The sequence below is a fragment of the Lissotriton vulgaris genome, chromosome 5 (genome assembly GCF_964263255.1).
Source record: "Lissotriton vulgaris chromosome 5, aLisVul1.2, whole genome shotgun sequence".
NCBI classification, from domain to species: domain Eukaryota; kingdom Metazoa; phylum Chordata; class Amphibia; order Caudata; family Salamandridae; genus Lissotriton; species Lissotriton vulgaris.
In genome coordinates this window covers 811,107,524-811,133,644 of record NC_141693.1, presented here as the reverse complement: position 1 = coordinate 811,133,644, position 26,121 = coordinate 811,107,524, and the positions used below count along the sequence as shown (strand labels likewise).

The window sequence follows — 26,121 nt, the reverse complement described above, 5'->3', positions numbered from 1 at the left end:
AAATGTGTTCCCATCAGATACCCATCCTGTACCGCCCTACATCATTTGGGATCCTTCACCCGAAGGAAGTGGAATCAAGTCCACTATGGATTAGGTAGATTGTGTCCTAATCATATATGAAGGAAATGGTGATGTATAGATGAAAATTATGTGTTGGTATCAGGGGGCAAAAATAATTAGCAATGCAAAAGTGCTCTCTGTAGCGTGTGATAGAGTGAAGTTAATATTGGGTTGTGGGAGTGGAAAGAAGAATTTTATTAGGATCCTACCCACACCCAAGGTTAAAAAACAGTGCAAAGTAGTGTTAACAAATAACTACTCAGGTCTTATCAAGGTCGACATGTTTCTGCAGTTTTTTTGGCTCACAAGATACCCATCTGCTTCATCAGGACCTTTACGATCAAGTGCTACTGCTGATAAAGTGAGGAAAGTGTACGAAAATCATATCACCTGGAATCGCCGGTTGAAATGATCCATTTGGTCACCAAAGGACAAACAGACATACACACAAATAAAATACACACAGTTAATGACGATAGTTACAAATACACAGAGATTCTCTTGTGATGTTAATTTTACTGCCAAGTAATATTGATCAATGGTTGTTAAGCAATCAACTATTTTAGGCCAGGTAAGGAAAGTCCTGGAATGGAAAAGATTACATGCACTCACCCACAGTCTGGGGAATGAACTCTTTTTCAGTGTTTGTAGGGACTATAACAATGCTAGGTAAATAAACATTTCCCTCGCACGCCCCCTTATTGTATTAATGTATTTTAATGCTTGTCTGTCATATTTTTTAGAATTATGTCAATTGGTTTTAACATACAATTTGTTAAGTATACATACAGTCACTACAAAGATATATGTAGAGTCATAGTATAATTAGGCTAGACAATGTTAAGACTCAATAATGTGGATCAGATTCACATTAATGCTGTTTGGATGCAAGTTTTTATAACACAATTTCTGGAGAATTCAGCCACGGGCCTAATTTTTTAACATACTTTCTATGTACACGCCTTGATTTCTATACAAGTTCTTCAGTTTTTGCATGGAAACCATTACCCCAGTCCATTCAGTGACTGTTGTGGTTTTTACAATCTTGCTCATAGTGAGTCTATCACCTTATTAAAAATGTGTTTTTTAAAAGTTTTTTATTAATTCAAAGCTGTGCCAGGTTCTCCGGATAGGGATTTTCAAGCAAGAGTCCAGTCCTTCTTTGATTCTTCAGATCAGTAGAGTACCAATGGGCTGATCTCTTGATTTTGTTTTTGTCTTTTAAATGTTTATGGTGTTATCATCTCTATTACCCCTATTATACTTTGATTGTACTAAACAGTGAAAGGCTTATTCACAAGCGCCTTGCGCCACCAGTAAGTCACTTTGTACCATATTAAAAACGACGTACCTGCTGCACATGGGGCTTGTTAATAAGCCCCTGAGTCTTTTAATCTGCTATTTTGGAGGGATGTGCTACTTCAGATGATTGTATAGGAGTATCAATATTCGTCAGGTACCTCGGCTTAGTTCACTGTGGTTACCCAATAGTACCAACTTTTAGGGAGCGAAGACAGAAGGGAATGAGAAAGTGGTCAAACCTGTCCATACGGATTGTAGTATTAGTCATAATTAAGGCTCCCGTTTTTCCGTTTTTACGGATTTTTACAGATAATTATAGACCGAAAACAAAGTGTTTCCTGTCTATATTTTTTTTCTTTCCATAAAGTAATTTTATTGTTGACAGCCGGTACAAGTCTGGTGCCTTGAGGGACACCAGTAATATATATACATTTACATCAACATTTCGAATCATATTGTAGTATCTTTTATAAAGTAAACATCTTGCTAAAGAACTTTTTATAAAAATCGACAATAGTGCCACATTATATCTGCAGGAGGAACGAATAAATCTTATATACTGGGATCCATCCCATTCACAATTAGGGCAAACATCTGTAACATTTGAGTCCCGACCTATTACAGTCATTTCAACTGTTCTTCTGAATCAGCGATGGGGGAGCCCACCTTTTACAAATTTTAAAATGTTTCTGGCGGCACTCCCTCGCCTTAAAGACAGGGATTTCGAGGCCCTTCTTCCACACCGCCACCGATGGCGGGGGCTCACCCTTCTATGCCACAGCGACATCTCTCTTGAGGCCAAGGAATAGCAGATGACATTTATATCTATTTCCTCCAAGGCCCTCAGTGATATGTAGTATACCTACTCTTGGAGACAGCGGGATATCCCACCCCAGAATCTCCGACACATATGTGGTCACCCCTCTCGAAAACCTCAGCAGTGTTGTACACTCCCACACCGTGTGTAAAAAGGTACCTTCCTCTGTCCCACATCCCAAGCAGTGTGGTGATGTGATCAGGCGGGCACGCCACAGTCTATATCTAGTATAGTAGGTAAATATTTAAATTGGCTGAGTCACAGGCGGGCCGCAACTGCCGCACTGCGCGGGGTCTCCAATGCCTCCACCCAATCATCCTCATCCAGGGTGCCCAGGTCCTGCTGCCACGCCTCTCTATTTTTATGCAGTGTTGTAGGTGTATTATTAATGAGTGTGTGATAGATTTTAGTTATTTTATGATCTCCCAACTCGCCCATAAAAAACTTTACCTCTAAGGGGTTAAAGGCAGGTATGTCTGTTTGTTGTATGAAACACAGGGAGAAGGCATGTCAAAAAATCTATTGAATTATGAGTTGGGGATAGCATAATGTCTGGAGTTCTTGGAAAGACTTTAGGTTCCGACCGTGCAGAACTGCTCCCACCGTGTCTATTCTGATAGATTCCTACCCCGAAAGCCAGACAACTTCGCCAACTGTGGCAGCTGCCCATGTCGCCACAGAGGAGTTTCTCTCGTAAGCCTCCCCACCAACCCATTGTACGAAGTGTACGTTTCCAAATCGTAAAGACCGTTTTAGTATCAGGTGGCAGCTCCCTAAGTGTTGATGCTGAGTATAAGACCGTGTGTAGCGTACTATCGCCCAGCAGTCAATGCTCGACCGCATATGCTGTGTCCCGATTATCCCTGTACGACCAATCATTAATGACGAGAAGGTGAGCACCGGCGTAATATGCTTGAACACCTGGGAGGCGGCACCACCACAGTGTGCAGACTGAAAACAAGTCCTCAGTGCTAATCCCACCACATCATCCCCGCAGAGGAACCGGCCCAGAATAGCATTTAATTGACGAAACTATGTTGGTCGTATGAGGTATGGGTGGTTCTGAAGCTGATACAGGAAACCGGGCAAGGAGACCATTTAAAAAATTTGCCAAACAGGGGCTGTGGTAGGTGAGACCACAGTCGGACCTGATTTCCTATCTGTGTCCACAGCTGGGCCAAATTTCTATCCCAAGCGATAGTCTGAGACAGCGAGAGAAATGCCCCCAAATATTTGAAGCCATCTGGGACCACCTCCACCTACTGCGACCATTCACCTAGCTGATCTCCCCCCGCAGTGGCCACAGGCAGGATTTGCCTCGGTTTATGGCCGAGTGTTTCACCAAAAATGTGCAGGATTTGTGGAGGCATGGGCCAGTTCAATATGGACGCGTAAGGAAGAACAAAACGTCGTCCGCATACAGTGCTATGCGATCCGATACCCCCGACGCCCACTCAAAGCTACTGACCTGTGAATTTATTCTTACCCAGGGCGTCAGGACTCCATGGCCAACACAAAAAGGTATGGGGAGAGGGGGCATCCTTGACGTGTTCCCAGTCTAATAGGAAAGCGTCCGGAGATGGAGTCAGCTACTCAGACCGGGCTGTTATGTTTGTATATAGTAGACGTAGTAAGTTCAATAGGCAAGGGCCAATATTTAGGCAGCTAAGCAGGGCGAAAAGGTTGGTCCAACAGAGGGTGTTGAAGGCCTTGTCAATGTCCGCAAGGAGGAGCGCGGCCGGGCCCTCAAGTCAGTCGTCGGCAGCTATAGCATTATGTGCGCGTTGGATATTGTGCCGTGTGGTCTGGCTAGGCATGAAGCCGGCCTGATCTGGATGGACCAACTCCGTTATATGGGGAACCAAGCGATTGCCGATCGCCTTGGCCAGCAGCTTAGCCTCTACGTTGAGAAGAGATATCGAGCGGCATGATGAATAGTGTTCCGGGGGTCGACCCGGTTTTAAGAATACTACTATCTCTGTATATCTCCAATCAGGCGGAAGAGAGCCATCCTCCAAAGCCGCACTTAAGGCTGCTAGATATGGGCCCAGCAGTTGAGGGTGGTATTTTTGGAGGAATTCACATGGGTAACCATTTCAGCCTGGTGTCTTCCCCAAGCGCATATCTAACAATGCAGTTCGCAGTTCCTCTATCGACAATGGGGCATCCAGTGCTGCACGCACACTATTGGGTAAAGCCCGCTGGGGGAGATCTTTGATAAACCTATGTTGCTGCGGGTAGGGTCTCATGGGGGCGTACAGTTCTGCAAAGTACGTTGCAAAACAGTCTGCGATGAGCGACGAGTCTGCGGGTATTTTCCCATCTGGGCCACGTATGCTCGAAAGGGTCTGTGGGCGATGCAACAGGGTACTGGATTTATCCCCCCACTGGTACAAACGGCTGCGGGTGGCGAGCCAGTAAAGTCGAGCTTCGTCTAGGAGCTCACTGGCTTATATTTGCTGTGTATTCAGAAGCTGTCTGCACGCGTCATGCCTATTTTTCCCCCCTGCATCTGTATTTATTTTTAAAAGTGGAAACATTTTGAAAATTGTGCTTCTTGTGGTTGACTCTCCATGCTGTTTTTCATGATTTCTAGGACAACAGCTGAGCAGATAGACCGCATGGAAAGTTATAAATAGATTGAGAATTCCGAAAATGCAGGTATATGGTAACATATATTTGTATTATAATGCTCATATTTACCTGAAGGAGTAGTGATTTGGTATATTGGGCTGCTTAATGTTGTAAAACGTGACAGGCAGCAAAGTATGAGTGCATGATGATCAGGTAAATAAATGTGGAAATATATCCATATATCCGCAAAACACAAAATAAATATGGATAAATACCAATAAGATGGACAAAAAATAAATATGGATTAATACAAACAGAAATGTTTAAAAAAATTAAATGATACTGTGAAGTCTTTTATTCCACCCAATTAATTTTTAAGTCCCTTAGGAGGAGTTACATCAGTTGTTCAATGCATATTTCGTTTCTGCCTGGTGGGTAACAGAGAATGTGGCACTTAATCTGTTCTGAGCCAATAATTTTTATTTCAATTGACAATCATTGTAAGGTAGAGGACTGGCCATTTTAAACTTTTCAATGTAGTTGAGAATTAATGCCACCTTATCATGTTTTCTTTATCCCACCCAGGCAGATACTGTACTAGCGAGGACAGCAAATAAGTCTGGGATTGTCTGAGAGGATTGTTTTAGACAGGTTTTGGTCAGAAAGAGTAGGTCGTGAATGTTTGAAGTAATGTTATTTTTTATGGCTTCTCTGCCAATCTGCAGCAATGCAAGAGTCAGTCAAAGAATGACTGTATAGAGCTACTCATAGAGTTCGCTGGCATTGTAATCTCTTTATATTGTTATGTTGAACAACTTTCCCAATATGATGATACTCTTTTGTTTATACTCCCAATGGTAGGATTGTTGAAGACCTTTTGTTATCAATGAGTTTAGGCTATCAATATCTTTAGTGGACAATGATGTCATGGTTCTACTAAGGCACATCTCTTTCGTACCAAAGTCTGGATTCTGCAACAATACAAGTACAGGGAGTAAATCAAAAATGCTGCACATACCACCCTATAAGTGTGAATACAATGAAATGAGCATCTAAACTTCACTGTCATGCAAGACCTGCACAATGTCTGAGACCCTTATACCTGTCAAGTACCTTGTTCTTTCTTAACATAGTAAATATATTCCCCACAAATGCAACATGTGGTAGCACTATTTAAGCCTACCCAAGGACAAGAACAAAGAAACGTAGAAAATGACTTTTTTCATATAATATTCTGAAGTGAACTACAAAAGGGTTTATTTCTCCTGTACGGCAGTGGCCTACTTAGAAAAGACAGAGAGACGAAATACCATTTCTCACTCTTGCCATGTTTTTGCAAAGCAACTGATTTTTGTCTTCCAATAGGTACAGAGAGGACCAAAAGCTCCTGTATCAAATGTACCCTCTTTTTAATAAAATTATTAACTTCATTATTTCCTCACATTAGTAGCTAATATTTGGAAAATTCCTATGTATGTTTTATTTGCATTGGTCCAAATACAATATGTCTTTCAATTTTTCCTAAAACTTTATTTAATCAGAAGGTTTTGCCTTTCCTGAAAGATCTAAATATATTTTAACATACGCTCATCACAATTTCTGAGAATGCCCAATGTTCCTGACAGCCTGATAATTCACCCAAGGAGATCACTAAACGCTAAGTACGCTGATGAGGATATTTGTATCCTTTCATCTTTATAGGTAGCAGGATAGTCATGCTGGCTCCACAACAAGCAGGGTGGTTCTCTCTTGTCTCTGTCTTGCTACATGGTATGTTTTACGTACTACGGTCATTAAAACAAGCAAAAAGACTAGCTCTTACCCACAATTTGAGCTTTCCTCCAGTCCCTCTTCTATTCAAATGCACTTGTAATAAGGTGATTAGGATATTCTTCACATTTGTGACCGGGTAAACCCAAGTCGGCCCTTGAGTGTGCAAATTTAACCTCACTAGTAGTGCACTGTGCTTTGAGGTTGTTCGGAACCCTTAATAGTGATACCAGTTTGACATAAAAGAAGCATGTCCTCCAGGATGAGAGTCTTTGCAACATTTAATCATGTCACCAGATTTGGAACATCAAGCTCCATATTTACTCCAAGGACCAGTGGGATAGCGTGACATGCTCCCTTGCTCTTCTTGCTTACAGTGGGTGTTTTAAATGCTTGGAAGTCCTAAAGTGGCCTGCTAGCTGTGAGACCCAAGACAACTCAGAGATTGCAAATGGCACTTTTGAAGGTGAAGTCTGTTTGTGCTTTCTGCTACGAACCGGACTAAGGTTTCCCACCTGTTTTGCTGGGAATTAGAACACCCGATCTGCATGTGTTCCTTTGTTTTTAATTGTACACTGCTGGGCAGTAGAGCTTTAGTGTTGAAGAGCATAGAACTTTTTTTTCCAGTGGAACACGGTGGGTAGTATCAGTGGCGTTCTGACAAAGACATGCTTCAGCTACCTGCTCCTGCACCTTGGTCTGGTTGGCACATTTCAACTCTGCATAAGGCTGTCAACCCTACCTGCTGGGGAGAGAAAAGTACTGTAAAAGGTGCAATCAATGAGCTTATCAAAAAAGCCATCGAGTACATTAAATTAATTTCCTGGTATTAAGCATCCACCATCTTAGGACAGCCTGTATCTAATTTGAGTTGGAATTGTTAGGATGCGGTAGGCCATCCCCCGGCTAATATTGTGCTGCAGAGTAGTATTGTGTATTTTCCAGTCTTACAACCTTAAAGCTTTATTGTGTGTCCTGTTAAGCCTGTGTAAGTTCCCCCTATGAAGGTAAGGTTTTTGTTTTTCAGATTATTCCGCAACAGAGTCCATCACAAATAGCGAGGGTTAGGGTGAACATGCTGCCTCTGGGTTTAGGACAGTTTAGTTGATAGGTGAAAACGTTGGCCCAAACTGGTGTAATTGTAGACTGGGTGGTTAGGAGGGGGCAGTGCTCTTATGCCCTTGTTACCATTATGCCATGGTTAGAAAGCAATACATGAGACAACCTTGACAAAGTTTTTCTACGTCTAGGAAAGGGGAGATCAGTGGACAACATTTTTATGTATACCGTAGAGCAGCTGTTCTTTTGACTTGTGCAGACGCCCACTGAATCACTACTGGAATCCGAAGAGGCCGGCTGAATCAATTTATAAGATTCAAACTTCAAAATAATATTTAAAAAATCAAGAAATAAGAATCCATCAAATAAACACTAATCATGGAATATTTTATTTAATAGAGAAACAAAAAATCCTGAAAAGTTTAATTTTTATGGAAAGTTTGGAGATTTTCAAATAAGTTTTTTAAACCTAAAATACAAATAATAATATAATCATCAACATATCACTTTGTCTGTTTTGGTCTTTGCACATGCTCTTTTTTTATTGATCTATACTGATGCTTCAATTGACGCCACTAATTGTCTGTACTAGATTCTGTTTGCTGTACTTTGATTGCTCTAACGAATCAAGCTAAAGATACCAATATAATTGTTAGACTCCAGTTTCAAATTCCTTCACATTTACAGAGCATTTTATAAAAAATGATTTTACATATTGCTTTTTTCTATATTTTTATTTGATTGAACTGCTTGCATTATTTAATTGTTGTAATAGTCATGCACTCTCTATTTAGGGATGGAGAACCATAGTGTTCCATGGTCCACAGGTTAAGAACAGCATCTATAAATGATGTTGTTAAGGAAGCTCCTAAGAAAAGTAAAACTTGTAGGCAACATTTATTTTTTGGTCCATGGATGCAACTTTTAATTGTTTTTTAGATTTTTAAAAATGAAAGTTGTTTTTAAGTGGAATTTCTTTTGTGTACATTTTAATGGAGTGATCTGATTGAGGAAAAGGTTATATAATATGAACATGAGTGCAGACATCTTTTTAAATCCACATGACTTTGTACAACATTGCCCGAGGAATTTTTCCATGCTGACATTGTCCATTCTTTTCTTCTCCATGCCCTTGGGAAAGTACCGAAAGGTTGCTAGAATAATTACACTTCGTTAATTATTTGTGCTTCTCTGAGATGGTAAACCACACTGTTTTTTTCCATTCAATTAGCAATTAGTGATGGGTTGTGATTTTCTCTTACATTACTTACCTTGAAACGTAGTGTGGTTAGCTATTCTTTTTGTATTTATAACTGAAAGGAAATGTCCAATGGATTTGGGGACGGGAGTGGAGTCTGTACGCAGACTTGTTTGAAGTATAGTATAAATATGAAAGAACTCATTCAGTTGTTCATTACCTTCATGGAACAGGAATTTTCCTTGTTGGTTTTACACCCGCTTGAGTGTGAATAAACTGCTCTGTTTTACCTCCGACTACCTGTACTCCTTTGGATTTAAGTGAACAAGAGTGGAATTTTCCAGAGCGCAGAGGTGCGTTCTCCACATGATGAAGAAATAATTGTACTTATTGTTCTTTAATCTTTTCATAGACATTGGCCACACATGAGGGGACTTCAGAAATCAGTGTGTAGGAAAGGCAAAGGCAAAAGGTTCAAGGGTTCACAATTGAGCAGACAAAAATCCTTACAATTGGAGAAGTTGTGTTTTCATCATGAGACAGGATAAAAAGACCTACATAGAGAAGGTTTGGGATGTAGCATTTGTTGATCGAAAAACTAGGGCTATATGATGTTTATTATCCCCTTATGATGGATAATAAACGATCTTATTCTAACTCACTGCAAGTAAGAGAGACACATCATTTCATTCCTGTGTTGTAGTACCATTTGTTCACCTTAATGTAAAAGCAAGTTCTACTCCTCACTTAAAGTTTAGAGTTACTCCTCATTGAGGAAATCACCCGCCCGCCACTCTGATCTTCAGGTTGTATTATATGTTTGAAGGACCTAACCATGCCTAAAAAATAAATTGGCCATCTACTGACCCATGCACGATTATTATGCTGATGTTATTAGCATGGGACTCGTAATGGAAAAAATGTAATAAAAGAAACAATAAAATTAAGCAACACATTTTTCCTTTTGCCATCACTATGAAGGAAGGTGACCTTGCTACCCTGAGAAAATGTATTAATTTGTTGCCTCACCTTGTTGTCTTTGCCCACAAACTTGAACACTGGAACTTGGAAATGCTTGGCAAGATGATCCTTAGAAGTGTACTGTTTTACAGACTCATCTGAGACACACCTGTAAAAAAGCAAAGAATCGGTTTCTGTTACAACTGTATTACTTTAACAGACAGGACAAAGGTATTCTGGAACAATGAAGAAGAAGGAGAGGGTAGGGAAAATAGAGCAACATTATTAGGCATGGACAATAGCACTACACTGTCTTAATCAACAATTGTTACAAGTATTTTAAAAATTAATCTGAAGATGTATTACATATATTTCATTTTTGTCACATTCAGTTTTCTATATAAGGATGAATGTTATAGGAGAGCAAAGGGGTGCATCATCTGTTGTACCTGACAGCTGTCCCACAAACTCCTGAGAGGGACGTACAACTCAATAATGGTTTCAGTTTTGTGACTGACTGGAGACTTCTGTAGTTTTGATCATGAAGTCTGGCTCAACATGAGCCCGTCAGGTGATCTAACTCCCTCACTCAAATTACCATACTTCTCCCCATGAATTGGTACCACTGGAGTGTTCATCTAGATGTAATTGATATTTACTCTATGAAAACTTTCTAGGGGTTTCAGATTCAAGATTTCAGAGTCAAGGTCAGGAGTTAAGTTGGGTTGTGAAAAGGGCAAATTGCTGAAAGTCACCCCCATTATGGAGAAAAACACCTTAAGTGTGGCGTTGGGCTCGGTGGTGTGCTGTACTGACCATCAAAACCTAGGACCGTCTATATGAAGTACCGGTCTGAAAAAAATGGTTATAAATTGCAACCAAGGGTATTATGTTTGTTCACCAATTTGTAATAGATAATTCTATTGTACTTTCCCTCAATAGCAAATGCAATATCATTTACCTACCTAATTTTTAAAGAAATATGAATTAATGTCCACCTCTCTCCATTCCTTTTTCTCATTCACCAACTCTCTTCTTCTCCAGTTACACCCTTTCCTCTGACACCTCTGGATTTGGTCCACCATGATTCTATTTCCAACAATGCTTGTATATAAAACATTGTTGTCTCCTACTAAAAGTTCTCTTGAATTATTATAGAAAAGTCATATCCATATATTTTACTGTACAATTCTGGGATAGACTTTAGTTTAAGATATTTGATGCCTCATTACTGGAAAGCCAAGTAGACATGAGAGTGGCCCCAGACGTGTAGAGAATAGTACCCCGTTAATGAGGCTTCTTTTAAATTAGCAAACAAATGGGTCGATTATGAATGCAGTGAATCCGCATCCTCCGGGCCGGTGGAAGCCACCTGCAAAACACCCACTGCCAGATTATGATGGCGGTGGGAACAGCGGCGGATGGCAGGTCCGTCCGCTGCTGAACTGCGGATGTTGGCTGCAATTTGGTGGCGGTGTCTGACAGACACCGCCAGCCAAATTACGATGGGTTTGTAAACATGCTTTTCCGCGGTGGATTTTCCGCAGTGGAAAGGCATGTGGACATTAGCTTCTGGGGGGCCCTTTTGGGCCCCCAGGGTGTCAGGGGTGGGGGGTGCACATGGGGGGTACCTATGGTACCCACCTGCATTTGCATGTACAAAGCGGCAGGCACTGCGCAGTGCCTGGCGCTTTGTGCATGCAAATGCAAAGCATGCATATTTAACCTTGCGGTGGGTGCTGCTTAAAGCAGCACCCGCCGCAATGTTAAATATACAGGATGTGACCGCCAGGGTGACGGTCACATCCTAATCCCAAAGGAGGGAATGCCGCTGCCCCTGCGGACTTTCCCTCCACCTCTGGGGTGGCGGACGGACGCAAGTCCGTCCGCCATGCTAATCGACCACAAAGTTTTATCTCATCCCATCAAGTGTCCGCCTAACCTATGTAGGGAAATTTCCAATTTACATGTTTTTGAAAATGTTAGTATGCTGCCTACTGAGCGTGTTCAATAAAAAAGGTTTAAAAAAAGATATTCAATGCCTCCCAAGCTTCTTGCATTACTCCATCCCTTTTTTAAAAATTTACAATAGAGCTGTTACTACCCCAGAATGTATTTCTAAATGTGACCCATCTGCTTCTTCATTATGTTGGAAATGTTCCATATGGAATGGCTCTTTAACACATTTGTTACATTGCTCCCATATTAATACATTTTGGAACTCTTGTTGGTCTAAATTTTTAAAGATTTTCAAATGTACTATACCACTAACTTTCCAAACTGTTTGCTTAGGTTCCTTAACACCTAGGGGCTGATTATGATGTGTTAGGAAACAGCTTTGAAGATCGGAGTTGTTTCCTAAGGCATCTTAATCAGTCGGTTGGATACTTTTCCGACCGACCCATTTAGATGGTGCTGGTCAGAAAGGAATCTGACTGGTCATTTAAACTAGCCTCCAACTGGCTTTCTGTGCCAGCCTTTACGATACAGAAAGGCTGTCAGAAGCCAATTTTGGGGTCCTCTTTTGTGTAAGGCCTCCGGTTGGTGGTCAAGGGGGCACGTATGGTGCCCCCGTTGATCTCTGCTTCCTGTGGCAGGCACATTGGTGCAGGGATGAACTGCACCTCTTTGTTTTACAATGAGAGCATTAATTCTAGTCGGAATGCATGCTCCCATTGTAAAGAATAGGAGTGCAACCGAACACTGTTCGGTCGCATCCTATTTAGTCAGTCCGGACCGCCGACAGGAGGTCGGGCTATCCCATGACCGAAACAATGTTGGGCGGACTTCGTAAATAGGCCCCTAGTTTTGAACATTTATCTCCTAAAACTTTGTTATTTGATGTTTTGTTTTGCACTTGCTTTTATTTTAAAGTTATACTTTCTTGCTGAAAAGATGTTTCTAAACTGTCTATGTTAACATGGTGGAATTTTACAAGTGATGAACATACAATTCATACTGTTTCTTCTTTGATGTTACATCAGAAGTTTAAATCTGATTTATACTGGTTACCTTTCACTGCCTTTCTCTCCTCACACTCATCAATATCTTAATCGAATGTTTCTTTTCTTTCCCTCACCTCTTTTCTATGTTCCACTCCCTTTTACTCCTCTTCTTTTTCTTTTTTCCATCTCCTCCCCCTAATTTTGTTATAAAATAATATTTTTACTCCATACGCTTGTCTCTTAAGATTGCAATATTTGTCGATGCATGCATTTCTTCACAAATGTTATTTCTTTTACGTATTGCTTTTGAATCTTTAATAAAAACCATTAAAAAATAAATAACCAGTATTTTTGAGACTTTTGAAAAACTCTATGAATTAACCAATGCACTAAAAGGGTGGCTCATAAAATTCTGATTCGGAGTGCGCTGTAATCCAATATATCTAATGAATATTAACGAGGTGGGTCACAAATTGCGATTCACTCTGATTGTGGCCATCACAGGCAACATGGTTTGCTGGGTTCAGCTGACCACTTGCTAGTTTAGCAGACCATCTAATCACCTTTAAATATAATTAACTTTTTTCCTTAAAGGAAACGGTGCTGTATTTAAAAATAAAAGTTTACTTTTTTTTCAAAACAAATTGTATGAGAGTTGCCAGAAGTCTCCTGGATCACTGCCTTCCACTTAACAATTCCTTTTTTGTATATTCACAATATGGAAGGTGTGCCAAGGGGACCCTTTCCCTTTTACGAATGGGTTACAACCCAACTCGGGATTACGGTTGCAAAAAATTGATAGATGTCCTAAAGATTCGTATTTTGAACTGACACCTACAACACAGCTCTTCCAAATAGTGAATCAGTATGGGGTTGAAATCCCATTTTAGGAGCAAGCAAAAGTTTACCCACTCCTAAATTGTGGTTGGTATATAGGAAACACCTATTTTGGCACCAATCCAGAATCGGAGTGTTCGCAACTGTAAAATAGGTTCATAAATCTAGCCCATAGAGCATACAGATCGATATTTCTTGAGCCATGGAAAAGCAGGGTCAGTCAAAGGCAAAATTATTTATTTTGCTAACAGTAACCAAAATGTCAGCTGGTTTAGAAACAATATTTGATTATCACTAAAAGAGATTCAGTAGCTTATCAAGGGTGCCATGAGAACATGGGAACGCATTTAGTATGGATTCCCAAAACCCCCTCCAGCCCCAGTCCACATGGTTAGACCTCATGTGGACATGCTTTATGTTGATGTTCAGTGACACCTGCACATCGTTGGGACCCAATGACACGGTACCTACTGCACCTCATGAAGAGTAAGAATCTACTTTAGAGCAAAGCTTTTTGAGCAGAGGATAGAGGCCTAAGTTTTCCTTTCATAAAAAATATTTTGCATTAACTATACGTTGAACCATTTGAACTTAAGATCACTATTGACACTGCACTGTGAGAGAGGCAGGCACAGGTTGGCGTACTCTAAGGAAACACTGTGTTAACTGAGGGAGCACTACAAGAAATGTAACTTATAATGTAATACCGCGCTAATGAGTCAGGCAAGCAGATAGCTCTACAGAGGGACAACGTAATAGCACACCTGCTCCATATAAAGAGATTCTAGGTGCTGATGATAGATTTTTGACAACACAGTGTTGTTGTCATGTATCTAGCACATAATGATGAACGGCTGACTTTACCTACCAGGATTCAAGTTTGTGGCAAAATGGTTAAGGGCATGAACCATTGATGGATGCATTAGTGCACCATTTTACATTGTTTGCAATTTAAATGGTATTTTGAATCTTCATCGGTAAATGGAGAAAGATTGTGTGGTTAAGCTGCAGTTAGGGAACAGTGCATTTGCAGAAAGAGGCTTCTTGAAGACATTGAAATTACTTTTTTTAACCCTTAATTGGTACGATGAAGCCAGCAGGCCTAGTTGACTTGCAGTGTGGTAGAACAATGGCTTACCTGTGGCAGGAAACCATTTGCTTCGTCACTACGCAATGAGAGTGGGATGCAGGCTCTAGTTGGTTTGTGGTAGGAAGGAATTCAGACATGCCTGACAGAAAAAACATTTCATTTTGAAAGTGGTTATCTGCCTTGCCTCACTCTCCAGCCATTTGGAACCACGCTGCCCACTGAATGAAAACCCTCTACTCCCGGAGATGTGAGGTCTCTCACTGGTTGCAATAGATTTAAACGCTGGTGAAATGCATCCCTGGATGGTTTGAGGGACCAACCAAATTGCTTAATACTTGGACCAAAAAAGAGATTTGGCCAGGTGCTATTTAGTTTCCAAGAGGTCCTGCCAATGTGGCCCTATTGCACCCCTATACTTATTACTGCTGTTTTTACTGCTTTTGCAAGCTTTTTAACGTATTGTGTGTACAGTTATTGTACAATTCAACTCCCACATTACAAACTGGAATAACAAATGTACAATGGTATGTTTTGTCAAGTAATTAGAGTCGAACCTCATGTGTTGTCACTTCCTGAAAAGCCAACTAGAAATGATGTATGTGATGTCATTTTGGTGAAATGATGTGAGAACATGCCTGGCTAATGGATAAAAAATGTAGCAAAACTATTTAAGCCTACTTTTCTCAACAGCTGGGAACACACCAACATAGAAATCGACATCTGTATGCACCTCTTCCTTTTAGGGTAAAAGTACTGAACAAAAAGCTGGGGAAATACATAAGCATATGATTCCAAGCTAGGTTTTTCTTAGCATCATCATAACTGGAAAATGATTATCTAAAGTCCCTAGAAAATATATATTGGTGACCTAACCAGCTATATCACTGGAAATTATATTACAAGTATACCCCTATTTTTAACAGAGAAGAGTTTCATTTTACCATTGGTTCACATTGGATCAATGGTGAACAAAACTGTCCCCCCCTTTATAAAGCACTCACATTTTGGACACCTACGTACAACTCACCAACCTTTGATTCTTGGTCTACTTTACATTCTATGGTCCAAATATTCAATCAGTTTCACTACCTTTGATTGAACCAAGGCACACCCATAACTCGGTGCGGTATTTAGACAAAATAATGCGTTAAAAATATAGGGAGGCAGGAATATCGGTAAAACAATATTGTGATAAAAAATTATTGTGATGAAAATATATAATTGTCAGGAATATCATTTTTGTGATAAGCAATATCGTTTTTTAGAATATAGTTTTTAATATCGTTTTCAGTAATATATTTGAAATAATATTGTTTTCAAATTAGTTTAATGTGCTTTTATTATATTAATTGTATGCATTACTATTGTTTGCATAATTGTTATCATTTCTTTTAATATAGTTTGTAATCTTATGTCATTTAGAATTTAGTATTTAATAGTCATTTATAGTGCTGTTGCAGGTTGTTGAGTTTGTAGTGGAATAGTGTGTGAAGTTAATTAAGTAATAATATTTAAAATTATTATTCATCGTTAATTATGTAATTGATTATTAATTATGTAATTGGTTTAATGCTGATTTATTTTAGTTATACGTTAGGTGCAGGCTGATAGCTTTCTATGTGCATAGAGTAGAAGTCATAATTTATTATAAATTCAATATTTATTTTGATTATTAATTATGTTAATTGTTAAATACTGATTTGTTTTAGTTATATTGCAGGTGTGGGCTGTTGGTTTATTACGGGTATAGGGTGGTAAGTTACATAAAATTAAATGTGATTTAATTTAAAGTCTTGTTTTTACATTATTTGTTATTTGGTCACTAACTATGTTAAATAACTAGGTTATTAATAAGTGTGTAACTGTTCCAATGTTTCATTTATTTTTCTCTGGATTTTAGTATTTATATGTGTATTTCACATGTATTTTTCGATGTTTTTTAGTTTTTTGGGGTGGGTTGATTGGAGAAAAAAAGAAATAGCTTTTCCTTTATAATAGATATTTATTTGCATTGTATTCACTGCTAATTAGTTATCTATATTATATGACAATGTATAACTTTGTGACCATTTTTATTCATTTTTTAAGTGTTTGTGAAAGTTGGTTTGTGCTATGATATTATTTGAATGTTTTTTAATGTATTAATTGAAATTAAATCTATTACTAAGGAGTTTATCTTTTTGGTAGTTAGGGAACGATGTCATTTGATTTTTTCCTTAGCTTTATTTCTTTATATATTTATTTTCTTTTAATTTTTTATATCTATAAATATTAAAAAATGCATGCTTTCTCTATACAAACAGGCTCCAGCACGCTAGGGTTTTCACCATGACAGTTTATCGTGCCTCACAAAGGTTATGTGTTTCAACTGTAGTCACAGTCTTTTTCAAACCAAATGCCATTGCCATATTCAAATTCATTTATACACATTCCCGGCAGTTTAAAATCTACTTAAAGTGACACTGCAACATTTCAAGTTTAAAGTGACATGTGCGTTAAAAACCAAAGCACCCTATCCCATTGTTTTAAACAATTCAAAAACATGTGAATACATTGACAAGTGCCTGAACATATGAATATCTAAAAAAAACAATTCAAACAGCATGCACTTCGCATTAGCAACTGCCAGCAATTATTGCAGAGATACACAGGTATACATGTATAAAGCTATGTTGGTGTAACTGTGAGAGCAATTACTAACTGTGTGGCAATTAAATTAATTTAACCAATTATTGCACAGCAAAATAAGCATAATTGAAGTTACTCCCATAATACACCAGTTAAATACTTTGTAATCAAGGGCAAGTGCCCATATTGACCCTGCATATCAATAAACTGTCATCACATTTTTCAAGCTATAACTTCCTGCTGTGGATGGTGAGATCTTTTCAAAGATAAAGTACAAAGAGTAAATGTGATTTGAAGAAAAAGGAATTATGACATCAATTTGGAGTGGAACATCAGAGCTAAAATTTAAAAATTATTTCATTCATATTTGTTATACAAATATGTTGCTGGACACCGAACCAATACAATTGTATTTTCTAAAACTTACAAATGAACATGCAAATCTTTCTCGATATTCAGGCCATTTGGAATCTTTGAATTAAAACGTAGAATGTATCTTGATTCCAATTGCCTCAAAAATCTTACTCTATTGCCACCCTCAGTCTTTTTGGCACTTGATTCAGCACAAAATACTCCAACCTATTGACATTGCTGTAATGCATCTGTTTGAAGTGTCTTGTAACTGGATAAGTCTGGTCTTTATTTTTAATAGCTCTAATGTGCTGTACAATGCGCTGATGTGCCCGTAAAATAGTGCTGCCAATATAGATCTTGTGGCAGCTTCATCTAAGCACATAATAATAATAATAATAATAATATGAGGCTTATAAAGCGCACAGCTTCCTCCAACAGAGATGTCCTGGCGCTAATAGTGCTATTGATCTAGTTATGTGACAAATGTTAGGGGTTAAGGAAGAGTAAAGAGCCATGTTTTAATGCTCTCCTGAAAATCTGTTCAGGATGTTTCTTCCTTAGGTAGTCAGGCATGGTGTTCCACAACTTTGCCGTTTTAACCAAAAAGGTGCGACCACCGGTCCTGGTCTTTGCAAATCGTGGAATTACCAGAAAGTTCCAGTCATTAGATCTGAGTGCTCTTTTGTTACTGTATTGTACGAGTCTTCGCCTCAAATATAGAGGACCGATGTTGTTCATTGGTTTATGGGCTGAAGTAAGGGCTTTATACTCTACTCTTCTTTTCACTGGTAACCAGTAAAGACTGATCAGGTGGGGGGTTACGTGGTGGCACGTTACGCACAAGCCTAGCTGCTGCATTCTGAACAGTCTGCAGTCTTCCTAGTAAATACTCCGGAAGTCCCATAAACAGACTGTTTGCGTAATCAAGTTGGGAGGTGACCAATGCATTCACCACAGTGTTCCTGCAATCCATAGGACGATAGTGGAGAAAGCTCCGAAGAGCCTTCATCTTCCAAAAACATTGCCAGAGACAGGGGCAATTTGCACTTTGCTAGACAATTCTGTGTCAAAATTGAAGCCAACATTTCTGGCAGAGATAACTGGAAGAGGGTGGGGAGTTTAGCTCACTCGGTCACCAGAGCTCTGACCTCCGTCTTTTCTGTGTTCAGTCTCAAGCAGTTCTCTGTCATCCATAAGGGAATATTCAGAAGACATTGCTTGAAATTAACAAAGGCAGTCTCACTATTGTCTTTAAAAGAGGACACTAATTGGGTATCGTCCGCATATGAGATGACCTTCACCCCAAATTTCTCAATTACTGCTGCCAAAGGAGTGAGGTACACATTAAAAAGAATTGGGCTCAAGGCTGAGCCCTGCGGAACCCCTGCGGAACCCCACACTGAGGTAGTGTGGCTCACTGGTTAGAGGCGGCAGACCCGAGAGCAGAGGACGGCCCGGGACCAGGGTTCGATTCCCGGCGCGGCAGGTTTCTGGACCAGGGTCAGCGGACTCGATAATTCTCTCGCCTCGGTGCCCACTCTGATCAGCGATCACACTCGGCAACTCTGGGCATTAGCTGGCCTCATCTTCACTAACGGCCCCACCAGACCGCCGGGGATGCCTGGTCTCACCCTGGAGATACCCATTAAGGGACCATCTCTCAGAGAAGCCAGGAAGGGTTTCGCAGCGGTCGAAGCGCCTTGGGACCCTCCGGGTAAGTAGTGCGCTATATAAATGCCTATACATTTACATTTACATTTACACTTTAGGGGGCTAGCAGTAGATGTGTAGCGTTGGAGAACCACTTGCTGCATGCATCTCTCTAAGAAGGAGCCAAACCAGGCCCAGACCATGCCTGACACCCAAAGATCCTCAAGTCTGTTTAAAAGGATCCTGTGCGACACGTGTCAAAAGCTGCGGACAAGTCCGGCAGCACCAGCATCGCACACCTTCCTTGATCAATGGTTTCACTGATACTCTCTCCCACTTCCAGCAAAGCCGTTTCCATAGTATACCCGGATCTAAAGCCGGATTGGGAATCGTGAAGAAGATGGTTCAATTATAGAAAGTCCATGAGTTGTTTCTGTACTTCCTTTTCTAGGATTTTCGCCGGAGCAGGAAGGAGAGAAATTGATCTAAAATTTTTGAGCTCCAGAGGATCTGCATTTACCTTTTTTAGAATAGGCTGGACAAATGCATATTCCAACTAGAGGGAAAGACCCCTGTTGCCAGCGATGAGTTCCAAATTTCATGCAATAGCGGGAGAAACCAGGGTGCCAGAAGTTTGAAGAATCTGCCCGGGCATGGGTCCATAGGAGAGCCTGATTTTATCTTATTAAGCTTCCCCGACGACAATTCCAAATTTAAGGGGCGGAACTCTTCCCACATACTAGTCACCGACAATGTCTGAGATGGAAAATCTAGTGGAAAGGAGAAATAAATATCCAGAACTTTTTGTCATGAAGAAGGTAGCGAGATTTACACAAAGTTTTTGAAGATGGAATAGTGCTTTTCAGTGCTACCGGTTTCATGAAGCCTTGATCAATATTGAAAATGTATTTCGCTGATTTTTTTCAACATTGTTCAGGGCTTCATGAAAGAACAATATTGAACGAAAAGAAGTGAATATGGCAAATTCACTTCTGCAGGTGAGTGGCTTCGTTATATGTCATTGTCTGTCCAAAAATGGCAGAGGTACCTATGTTGTATTTGTACCATATTCACATGCTTTACATTTATAGCATCGCCTGAAGCCTCTACTTCCACTTAACCATGTTGTTGCCGGTAGTGGTTGTTAACCACCAGATCTTGCCTCATAGATCGTGCCATACAGAAGGTTATGAGTGTTTTTTGTGTATTTTTGGCCCTATTACGGGATCACTACATAGTATATACCAATATTTTTGAAAGATGGCTCGGATTTTTTGATGTTGCATATTAAAACTTGTCATAAAGCGAAACTTTTGCTCATTATCGTCATCAGATGTGGTGCTATTGGTGTCTGTAAATATAAGTTGTTCTCTAGGTTTCAGATTTGCTTTACACTTTGCTTATTCAAGATGGCTCTATTGTATCCTCTTGCTTCAAACCTCTTAGACAGATCTAACTGTGCTATCTGAAGCTACTTAGAATCGCTTCAATTTCTCCTCATATGGAGGTTTCCGGCGTAGGGGTTCCTATTTTTAGGTTTTGTGGGATGGAAACTCTGAGCATGCCGCACAGTATTGCCTGCATTGCTCTTTCTGAATGTTTTAATTTGTATTTTTCCATCCTCTACATAGATGGTTAGGTCTAGAAACTGTACTTCTGTATCACTGAGATATGAAGTGAAATGTAAATTCAGATCATTGATGTTTAACTTGTTTAGAAAATCTTCTGCTGACGATCTGCTGCCATGCCATAGGACAAACAGATCGTCAATATAGCGTGACTAGAGTATCACATTTTCGTTAATCTCTTTTCCATATTGATTGGATAGCACCTGCTCCTCCCACCAGCCCATATGCAGATTCACATAGCTGGGAGCAAAGCAGGTGCTCATGGCAGTACCTCTCATTTGTGACATAGATCTGAACGAAACAGTAATATGATGTTACATAGGCACCATCCTAGCACATCTAACAACATTTTTGTGTGTTTGTACAGAGACAAGGGTCGAAAACTTAAAAAATGTTGAATTGCCTTATGTACTCCAAGTGAAAGATACTTGTGTATAGAGGAAGGAAATCTAATGTGATCATTAGACAGTCATGTGCCTAGTCAACATCATAGATTTTTTTCAGGTAATCTCCTATGTCGTTTGTATGGGAACTCAAGTTCTTTACTGGATCTTGAAGACAATAGTCTAAATAATTAAAAGTATTTTCGAATAAACTACCCATGGCCAATATGATTGGGACATCTAGTGGCACATTGATGTTCTAGTGTATCTTTGGTATGAGATACAGAACGGGAATAATGGGCAAGTCGACTTTGAGAAATGTGTTTTCTGATTGAGTTAGAAGTCTTTCTGACCTCCACTGTGTTAACTCTGAATAGAACTTCATAGTCACATCAACTAAGGTTCTTCTATCAATTTTCTTATAGCACTGGCTGTCACTCAACTGTCTCATTGCCGCATATTGATACATGCTGAGTTGCCAGGGCACTATATTTCCACCTTTATTGGCCTGTGTCACTACTATATCAGGACGAGAATGCAATTTAGTCACCAGACTCTTATATCCTATTGTGGACGAATCTGATGTTGCTTCATGCTCAAAGTTGGTATGTAGTTCTTTTAAATCTGTATTACTAGGTCTGAAAATAGATCTATGGAGTCCCTTGGGACCATTTGTGAAAAAACAGACCTAGGTTTAAATGGTGTTGCAGGTCTCCCATAAACATTTAAATCATAATCTTTGATTAATACATCATCAACTAATCTACACTGTTATCTCTCACAAGACTATCTAAATCACGCAATACAGTAAAATCAGATACCACCAGATTGTCATCAGTGCTAGTCCATTCTTGCTGTTGCGCAGATGTTGAACTGCTCTCAAAATGTTTGGTCAACCTCAGTTTACCAGTGAATTTGAAACAGTCTATTTGAGTCTGGACATAGTCCATATTCTCTGAGGCATAGTATGATAGACCACAAGATAGAGTTTTAATTTCAGCCTCGCTTAATTCAAGATTAGTCAAATTCACTATGTTGATGTCCACATTTTCCGTTACTTGTTCTTCTTGGGAACTCCCATGTTGGCGCCTCTGCTGTTGGTTTGTGCTTCTTGACCGCATGTTTTTCCTTTGCCTTTTCCATCACCTCTGAATGTTCTTTCTTGGCCTCTCAATGGTCTTAGGCTTGTGTTCCTGTCCCAGCATAAAACACGTAGTTCATCCTCTACTGATGGTATCACTGTTGTTGGCCTTACATCTTCATTGCCCGCTTCTAGCTCTAAGCTCAGATCTGAACCAGTCTCTTCATTCTTCTGCATGGTGTTCCCATGCAGACTCTGTGAAAGTTTCTGACGCCAGATGTTTTCAAAATGTTTCTAGAAGGTGAAAATTTGACCTCTTTGGTAATAAAGCTTGTCACGCCTGAATTTTACAGCTTTCCGCTTTGTAATCACCTGTTCACATTTTTTCACCCTCTCCTGCATTTCCGCCTGCATATTCTTCATTGTTTCTTGCTCCGGTAATTTTTTCAAATCTTCACTTAAAGAGTCAATCTCTTTTAATAATGCTTGTCGGTCAATGTCTGCATATTTTATGTGAAATGCCAACATCCTTCTTGATGACTCAGCGTTGTTTTCCACCCATTCCCTTCGCATGTATATATAATATACATATATATTATATGTCTACACACAAACACACCTACAAACATATATTAAATATTATTCTTTATATTTAGAATTTAATGTTTTCTACTTGAATAGGGTTATTCATGTATGTAATTCGTGTTTGAAGTGAAGTGCTTTCCCTACTGCTGCTTAGACTGGAGTAGGAACAGTAAATCTAGCTCCTTCAAAGTCCAACACTTATCTTACTGTTGTGCTTACTGGAGTAGGTATTCTAAGTGTAACCCCCCTGAAGTCCAACATTTACCCTCTATTGTACTGTTTGAAGAGGAAATGCTAAATCAAACCCCTACAAAGTTTAACACTTTCCCTACTGTTGCACTGTTTGGAGTGAGAATAGTAAATGTAACCACTACGAACTCTTACACTTTCCATACTGTTGCACTGACAGGAGTAGGAATTGTAAATGTAACCCCTACGATGTCCAACACTTTCTCTACTGTTGCGCTGACTGGAGTAGGAATAGTAAATCTAACCTCTCCAAAGTTTAACACTTTCCCTACTGTTGCTTACATTGGCGTGGGAATAGTAAATGTAACCCTCTGAAGTCCAACACTTTCCCTACTGTTGCATGGGCTGCAGTAGGAATAGGAGAAGTGTGGCTCACGGTGTGTGGAGAAGTGTGGCTCACGGTGTGTGGAGAAGTGTGGCTCACGGTGTAGAGCAGGCAGACCCGGAAGCTGAGGTCAGAACCGGGACCAGGGTTCAATTCCCGACGCGGCAGGGTCTTGAGCTCAAATGTCCACGGACTCGATAATTCTCGCTTCGGTGCCTGTTCTAATCATGGGTTCTCACTCTGCAACTCTGGGCATTAAGCTTGCTTAATCTCCACAACGGCCCCCTGCGGCGGGATGCCTGGCTTTCACCTTGGGGATGCCCTGTAGGGGCTATCTCACAGGGAAAAGCCAGGACGGGTTCCCAAGGCAAGCGCCGGGAAACCTCCGGGTAGCTGTGCGCTCAATAAATGCAATAATAATAATAATAATAATATCTCATACTCCTAGACCCCAATCGTTTTCCTCATATTGATTAAATATATTTTTTAGTATTATTTGTTTATTTTTTTATATTTTGTATTATTTCGCTTTCTAATGTTTATTTTTTTTTAATTTCTTTTTATTACAGTTTTTCGAGAAAAACATACCACCAAACTTTGATTACGGAAGGTAACAGTCGTTGGCCCATACACAGATGGGGATCTCAGTATGTCATACAGTGCATGTGAGCATTTCCAATTAATCTACAGACATAATTAACAACATGAAAAACAAAACAACAAAAAAAGAAAAAGAAAAAAAAATTATACATTACTACAAAATAAGTACAATGGAGCAATTGTGCAAAATGAGTTGCAGGAAACATGCACCGCATACCTATCCAAGCAACACCTCCACCCAAAAATTCTATAAATGAGAGCCTTCATATACCATGTCAAATCATAGCTCAGATTTTTGTTTTATACTAATAAAACATCCTCCAATTATGCCAAAGGCGAACATGACATCACTAAACGTCTCTGGAGTGTGATTGTAAATAGCTTTTGAGGGGCTGCCAAATATCAAGAAGTCGTGAGGTGGTAGGTAGCAACGTAGCGTATATGTCACTCATAGTGTCACAATAGTCTTTTAGCTATCAATAGAGCAATAGCACCATAACGTCTGATGCTTCTCTTAAAGGGTTTGACAAATCCTTATAGGGCTGTCAGTGGTTCAGGAGGAATAGTATGCTCTACCATAGTGGACAGTCGTCTGAACACCTCTATCCAATATGCATGTAACAGAGAACAAGTCCAAGCTAAATGGAAAAAATCTGCTTCAAGGGTGCCGCATCTTGCACAGTTGCTAGACACTTTACAGTTCATCTTAGCCATCAGTTTGGGAGTGACGGAAGTTCTGTGTATATATTTAAAATGTAGCAGTTTGTGTTTGTAGTTACCCAAGACATAACGTAACTGAAAGCAGCATTAACGCCACATGTCATCAGTTATGCTCATGTCACATTTAAGCATAGATAGGGCATTAAATACACAACTAGGCATGAATGTTGGGGTCTAGATGAATGCGTACGAGCGGTTGCACTACATCTCCCATAATCCTTTGGGAGCACCACCTGACTTTAAATCCAGAGCCCTGCTTAAGCACCGCCCACAGGCTACCTGGTGTTTGTCTATTTGAAAGCTATACGTTGAGTATCATGCCTCGCCGAAGGACATTGCCTTCATATCCAGGTCCGGTAGCACATTGCTGTTGTTAGCAGTGTAGGATGCTTCGCTCCTGAAACAAACACGTCTGAAGTCTCCTGACCTTTCCTGACACACACACGCTGGGCACGTCTTTGGAGCCGTTACGAGAAGCTGGTTTGTTGCCGGCTTCATTTCTCCCTCTCAGAGGAATTTCAGTGCTTACCCCTTTTTTACGTGTGATCACGTTCAGAGCCGATTAAAGAGTTCAGAACTATTGAATTCTCTCGACATACACGCAGCGAGCGTTCACAGCCACCTGAAAGGCTCGGATTTCACTTTTCCTAAAACCCTGTTTACACTGTCATTTCCCAGACACACGCTCTGGACCACGTCAAGAGCCACTTGAAAGGTTTGGATTTCATTTTTTCAAACCTCCGTGTTTGTGGGCATATCTAAGGATCACGCACCTGTGCGCGTTTCGGAGCCGTCAAGAGGCTCAGTGTCTGTGCAGGATTTGCCTTCGTATTTTTCGATTCACTGTTGCTCGCAGGAACCGCATGACATACACCTGAGCCTCGCCTTGAAGAAGAGCTCCCATGGTACTGCACAGCTGAGGACTTACCTGCAAATACCCTTTAGGAACACATTCAGCTAAGTACGCTTATATGTTCCGTTACTTGAAGGCTAATGTAGTGCTGGAAGAGGCGCAGGCGCTGCTTATTCCATTTGAAGACATGGTAATACATGTCCTGGTTTAATGTTGTATTTTGCGCTTCTGTATTGATGCAAGTACGATGAGCGTGAACCTAAGTGTTTACACATTTGTCTATGGTGTCTAATGCTCTCTACATGCTGTGGCTGTTTAATGTGTGTGCTGTGCTTATATTCTACTAAAGGGAACATGGGGGTAGACAGCTGGACTGACAGGACAGGAGTGAGGTCTACAACTCTGCGTACCTCTTCATCTGTGATTTTGCAGCCACACCTTTATTGTTTCCTT

At 40.1% G+C, this 26,121-nt stretch overlaps 1 protein-coding gene across 1 annotated transcript in view; it reads right to left on the bottom strand.

Annotated features, from left to right (window-relative positions):
- The window catches only part of OIT3 (oncoprotein induced transcript 3), a 686,203-nt gene that overhangs the window by 12,595 nt on the left and 647,487 nt on the right, over positions 1-26,121 (bottom strand). The window contains exon 8 of the mRNA XM_086922283.1: positions 9,810-9,909. Coding sequence (XP_086778409.1) covers positions 9,810-9,909 — 100 coding nt within the window. The remainder of the gene's footprint in view (positions 1-9,809; positions 9,910-26,121) is intronic.